The sequence below is a fragment of the Echinops telfairi genome, unplaced genomic scaffold (genome assembly GCF_000313985.2).
Source record: "Echinops telfairi isolate 266 unplaced genomic scaffold, ASM31398v2 ScPeMD7_7469;HRSCAF=8507_0, whole genome shotgun sequence".
In the NCBI taxonomy this organism is placed as follows: domain Eukaryota; kingdom Metazoa; phylum Chordata; class Mammalia; order Afrosoricida; family Tenrecidae; genus Echinops; species Echinops telfairi.
In genome coordinates, this window is record NW_022111372.1 from 36561991 (window position 1) to 36568100 (window position 6110).

The window sequence follows — 6110 nt, forward strand, 5'->3', positions numbered from 1 at the left end:
TGCTTCTGGAGGGCCACGATGCTGTGGACTCTGGGGTCCTGGTCAGCTGATTTTTTTTCTTTAAATAATTTGGGTTTAGACTTGGTACTACATACACTTTGTTCTTCATTCTCGTGTCTCGTTTTATTTATTTGTTCAAATGTAGAATCGTAATAGGATTGACGTGGCTAAAAGAAAAAGGTCAAACTCTACTACTTTGAAGCCTTAATCTTTGAGCTCTGGGAGGAAGTGCTGGTTTGAACTCTGTGGAGGGAGCAGGTTTCAGCACACATGGCCGGCCTCGGGTGTGGTGCAGTGAGACGTGTAGGGAGTGTGCTTGGGCGTGGAAGTACACATTTCTGCCCCCGACACTGGGGCTGTGTTGTGTTTTCTGTAACGATCTGGAGGACGCTCTTTGGCTTGGTTATCTAGTGCTGCTATCACAGAGGTGCCAGCTTATTCTCTCACGATTGAGAAGATGCATAGTTTGAATTCAGGGCACTGGCTCTGCCTCTTCCAGCTCAGGAGAAAGGTCCTTGTCTGCGCTCAACATCTGTGGGCCCAGCGTCCCCCAAAAATCTCCCATCTGTCTTGGCATCAGCCTTGCCCTGGGTCTAGGGGAGTCCCAGCACAGGGATCCCATGTCCAAAGCACACGTTCCTCCCTCAGATCCCTTTTCTTCGTGGTAGCCAAGTCTACCCCTTCTCTTTCCTTTTGTCTCTGAGTAGGAAGATGAGAGGTGATACAGGCCGCGCCTCAGGACCACTTCCCGAACATTGGACTCGGGCTGTCACCTGAGTTAGAGTCTCGCATCCAGCTCTGACACCCTTACCACCGATGGCTGGTGGAACCGCTCACATCACATCGCCGTGGACGGTTCAGTGATGACACAGCTGCCAAGCCACAGAAGACTGTGGCTCAGCCCAGCTGGCCTACAGGACACTGCGGCGTCCGCAGACATGGGAAGATTGAGGGTGTTGTCGCGGTCCCTTTGTCATCTGGGGGCGTCTCTGTGGGAGTTTTCATGCACAGTCTTCTGCTTTCGGAACCGTGTGGGCTGGTCCACACTGGCCATGGAGTGATGGGTTAACTGGTTGGGGGTTGGATGTTAGCCCCAGAGGGACGGCTGTGGACATTCTGGTGCCACCAGTGAGCATTGACTGCCCTTCACTTCCCTGTTTATCACTTCCACAAGGAAGTCCCCTAAGCGGCACCTTGTGTTAACAAACTTGTCTCAAAGATGTAGAGCCAACTGCTAATTTTTAAAGTGAATGGCAATTTAGTAATGTCACTTTTGTAAAAGTTACAAAATTATAAAATACTTTAGTCAGTATTTGCAACAACTCTTAGCTTTTGTGGCTTTCTTCCCCCTTTACACTCACAAAAGCAACCCTTGGCGAGAGACTAGGTCCACTGGAGTTAGAGTGTGTCTTTACTTCCTAGCCACTCTGACTACCGAGGGGGAGGAAGCAGCTTGGGAATCAGCAGTGCCATTGCCTTCCACGTTTGCTCTCGGGGGCGGGGGTCATGGTAAAGCCAGTGTGGTTTGTCTCCCACCCAGAAGTCTGTTTTCCAGGACCAACCTGGACTCTTGGTGAAGCATTGTGTCGTCTGCCTGGTTCATTTATATATTAGAGTATGTCCTAGTGAAATCGTAGCTATACTTAAATCTTTGAACCTCACAACTGGGCAGCCTTAGCGTCCACTCGGCTTGTCCTGGATCTAGGACTAGGATGAGCGTCACGACCACCGGCGGCCAGACCTAGAGTAGAACCTGCGTCTAAGGCAGCACTTGCTGGTTCCCTGCGCCATGAACACAGCTGTGCCGAGGTGCACTAAGGCCCAGCTTTTAATACTTGACCATGAACTAACTAGCAGGAGGGTTGGTTGGCTTATCACGGGGATCACTGAACAGAGGACACAGAGTCATTCAAGCCGGTTTGGTGCCGCTCTTCTCTGGGATAGAGAGAATGTAGAGTCTAAACAGGGTTAGGCTTGACTGGGGCTTTTATGGGATGATTGTTCTTTCCTGTGCAATTCATTTGCACAGCAAACTAGCTCTGGCATGTTTTGTGCAGGCACAGCGAACATGCATGTCTAGAACTTTCTCTGGCACCCCTCCTTCCCCATGTGGAAAGGCAGATGGTGACTGCTGTGCTCTCAGGATATGGTGAGGGCCAGCTACATTCCCACTTACACAGAACCCTGGCCTGCCTCGGCTGCCAGCCTGTCCATGACACTGCTCCCTGGGTGTGAGTGCCTGTCACAGGAATGAGCACTTAGTCTTTACAGAGTGCCCAAACCAGTAAGAGCACAGGTTCCTGGGGACAGTTGGATAGCTTAAAACTTGGGTCTCCAAGAAATAACAGCTTGTTGTTGAGAACAGTGCTTTGAGAAGGCGAGGGCCTTAATGCAGACCCTGCTTTTGGGATAGCCCCCCTGGAGGTTGCCCACAGACTAGGGTCTACCCAGGTGGTGCTTATCAGACAGATGCCTTGCCTAGAGAGCTGCCTCAGACAGAATGAGACTTGATGCCGCTCTGCTGTTGTAATGTTTTTCTCCTTTGCAAGGAGTTCACAATCACAGAATAAACCAGTTGAGGTTTAAAGAAAGACATCATGGAAGAGCTGGTCGTTATTTGAATGAAATCTTTTAAAATAGCACAGGCTTGGTTGTGGGGCGCGGGGGCGGGGGCGGGGGGGCATTTAGGGTATATGCGTGTCATCACTCTCCACAGCTCTTTATGCTAGAGAATTTAAGGCACCCTGGTGACATTGCGAGGTAAGTGTTAGACTGTCAAACGTAAGGTGGATGGTAAACCCTCCCGCTGCTCAGAGGGCGAGGGAGAAGGCTCTCGCTCCTATGGGGAAGCCCTGGACGGGGCCACTCTGAGTCAGAAGCAGCTCAGCGGCACCGAGCGTGCTTACACACTTTGCTCGAGGTGTGGAATTGTTGGCCCTTTGAAAGGGCCATTTTAATGTAAGGTTTTCCGTTGTTGGTGCTCAGGTTTATCAATGCCAGGCGACGGATTCTTCAGCCAATGTTGGACTCCAGCTGTTCAGAAACGCCCAAAACCAAGAAGAAAACAGCTCAGAACAGACCCGTCCAGAGGTTCTGGCCCGACTCCATTGCCTCAGGAGTTGCCCAGGCACCACCGAATGAGCTCACCATGTCAGAAGGTACGGGCTCGGATGCCGGGCCAAGGGAGGGGTCACTTCATGTCAGATAGTGAAAGGGAGCATCGCCCGCCACGACAGTGACCCCCCTCCTTCAAGGACCCCAGTGATGCACGCCCTAAGGTGCTTTGAAGTCTTCCCAGACCCCATTTGCTGACCCTCCTGGTTTTCAGGACATACTTTCCTCGCTTGCCTTGTTTCCTCAGAGCCCGTGTTTATTGCCGAGCTTGCAGTGTTACTGGCCTTTTCTCGCCTGGTGTCTAAGCCCAGCCTGTCCGGTCTGCTTTGTTCTTTCCTCTCAGAGGTGCATCTAGGAGCGTCTGGTTGCGTCTGTCTGGCCTCTTTCTCAAGTCTGCTTCGATGTTTGAACCGCTAGAATGTGGTGCTAGAAGGTGTCTGAGGCCCTTTGTGTGAATGCTCGCATCTCTCTCCCACTGGGTCAGTTTGAGTGGCCTGACGGGTGTCTCCTCGTGAGAATTGTGCTTTCCTGCCTCTTCCTGGGCCTGGGCCATCCTTGATTCTATACTGCATGAGGTGGGCTGACCTGGTGGGGTGCAATTTTGTGTTCCTGTCAGTCGCCTCGCACTTTGTTCTGGGATCCAGGTAAGCCGCTTGGAAACCATTTGCTCCTTCTGGGTCTGGCTTCGATGTTGCAGGGCTGACCTGCAGCCGAGTTCACTCTGGGTTGAATGGAAGGAGGACTTCCGGAGTCCTCCTACCTGATCAGGTCTAGAGCTAGTTTCTGAAGCTCCCGTGGAGCACCCCATACCTGGGGAAGAGAGGATGGGTCACGGAAGCAGACAGTGCTGGGGATGACGGCACGTCTGTCTGACAGTAACCGCAGCCCGTTTCTGCCAGGAGCAGTGGTCACAATCACGGCGCCTGTGAACATGAACGTGGACAGCCTCCAGTCTCTGACCTCAGACGGGGCCACGCTGGCGGTGCAGCAGGTCATGATGGCGGGCCAGAGCGAGGACGAGTCTGTGGACAGCACGGAGGACGACGGAGGCGAGCTCCCCGCCACCCACATCAGCGGGCTGGTCTTGGAGAACAGCGACTCCCTGCAGTAGGGCAGGAGGGTGCCCGGCAGCCAGGACGTGGAGCAGGCGCGCCTGACTTTTTATAGCTTGCACAGCAAACGTTTTACACACGTTTTATTTCTAATATGTTTTATATGTAGATATAGAAGAGTGCACTTTTGTATTTCATAGTAAGCTTCAGGAGCGTCTTTGGTGGTGCCGCAACCTCCTTCAGGTGTGTGTGTGTGTGTGTGTGTGTGAGTGCGTGTGCGAGCGTGTGCGAGCGTGTGCGCGTGTGTTCAATTTTAAGACAATACGTTCAAGCTGTAATTCGAGGACCGTGGTGGGTGAGGCACGCGGCTGGTGAGATGGAGGCGGCAGCTGCTGCGCCCTCCTGGGCGCAGCCTGCGGGCCAGCTGCCCTGTGTCTGAAAGAAGCTCCTGCACCCGAACTGCCAGCGCATGGTTGGCCGGCCAGCGGCAGCCCGGAGAGGAGCAGCGCGCGAGCTCACGGTGAATGTGTGGCGGTTGGCCCAAGTCTGATTTCTCTCGCCTGAGCCTCTCTCCTTTGCTAGATATGAAAAGAAGCGCCTATTTTTACCTTGCTGGAATTATTGGATAAAAAGCTATTTTTATAAATTCATTATGAATTGGATTATGACTATATTGAGGATAAAATTTCTAGAGAAGAAACAATACACGCATAGTACTTCAAATTGGACCAAATTCAGTGGACCTGCCTAAAGTTAGCTAGCATTCCGCGGTTCTCTGCTGTCCCTGGGCAGGCGCTGGCGTTTGCTGCCGGAAGCAAAGCGAGTGTTCGGTGCCGGGGCAGTTTCGCCCCGTTTTCCGGTCTGTGTGCACTGCTCGGCTTGCCTCACTTGATCTAGACACGTTTCTAAAGAAAGGTATGTGCTCATAGGACTTCAGGTAAGGTGAGTGGAAATGGTAGCCAGTCATCAGTTATTAAAAGCTCTTATGTTCTTATTTTTTCCGTCTAATTTCAATCCGACCACACCTACGTGGTCTTCGTTACCATGCTGGTGTGCATCGTTTCAGAGTTTTATAATATGTTATGCATAGAAGGTTTATAATAGCAACTAATATGAAGTGTCCTCCGCCCGCTGGCTCAGAGCTTGGGCCCCTAACAATGCCCAGACGTGATGACAGTGCACTCACAGCTGCCCACTAAGCGACAAGGACGAATTCGACTGTGACGGCCGCGAGGCGCAGACTGGCCCGCTGCGGGGTCACTCCCACTTGCTCTCGGCTTTGGTGTCAATACTTTCTCCCAGGGATTTCCAGAGCCCGCCCCTAGGACGCGTCCACAAGGCATCGGGGTGGGGGGTATGTGAGCACCCAGCTTGGCTTTCCTAGAGAGAGACGAGCCCAGCTGGGCGTCGGGTTCGTTTCCTCCGCTTGGGGCTTGAGAAGGCACCCGGGCGCTGGAGCTCAGAGCGTCTGCCCTGGTGCCAGCTTCAGTGGAGTGCCCAGACTTCACTGGGCCGGGTCACGGCAGGCTTATGGTCGCGATCATCAGTTCTTGAGATCAGAATGGTGCTTGGTTGTGAACTGAGCTGACCTTGAAAGAGGAGTGGGGTGGAGTGGGACGTATTTTGAGCTAACAGATGTTTTTCTGAACTGATGATTCTTTCTCCCCTCCCACCCCCTACCGCCACCCTCCCCCCCAAAATAAAAGAAAAAGCCCCATGTTAATTAAAATTAGTTTTGGACATTACTCCATAGACAACTTAGAAGGCAGCAGAAGTACATAGAGAATTGTTTTTAAAAGTTGAGAATTTTAACTGTAAGAAATACTTGGCTCTATGTAACTCTTGGCCCAGCTGGTCGTTATTTGAATGAAATCTTTTAAAATAGCACAGGCTTGGTTGTGGGGCGCGGGGGCGGGGGCGGGGGGGCATTTAGGGTATATGCGT

At 52.2% G+C, this 6110-nt stretch overlaps 1 protein-coding gene across 4 annotated transcripts in view; it reads left to right on the top strand.

The window, feature by feature from the left end:
• PKNOX1 (PBX/knotted 1 homeobox 1) overlaps window positions 1-6011 on the top strand; it is a 37616-nt gene extending 31605 nt beyond the window's left edge. For 3 of the 4 annotated variants that reach the window (XM_004696907.2, XM_030888684.2, XM_045284617.1), the window contains 2 exons: window positions 2986-3158; window positions 4014-6011. In XM_004696907.2, coding sequence (XP_004696964.1) covers window positions 2986-3158; window positions 4014-4225 — 385 coding nt within the window. In that variant the 3' untranslated portion in view covers window positions 4226-6011. The remainder of the gene's footprint in view (window positions 1-2985; window positions 3159-4013) is intronic. The other variant, XM_045284616.1, reaches the window with a different exon arrangement.
• Window positions 6012-6110: the final 99 nt, after the last annotated feature.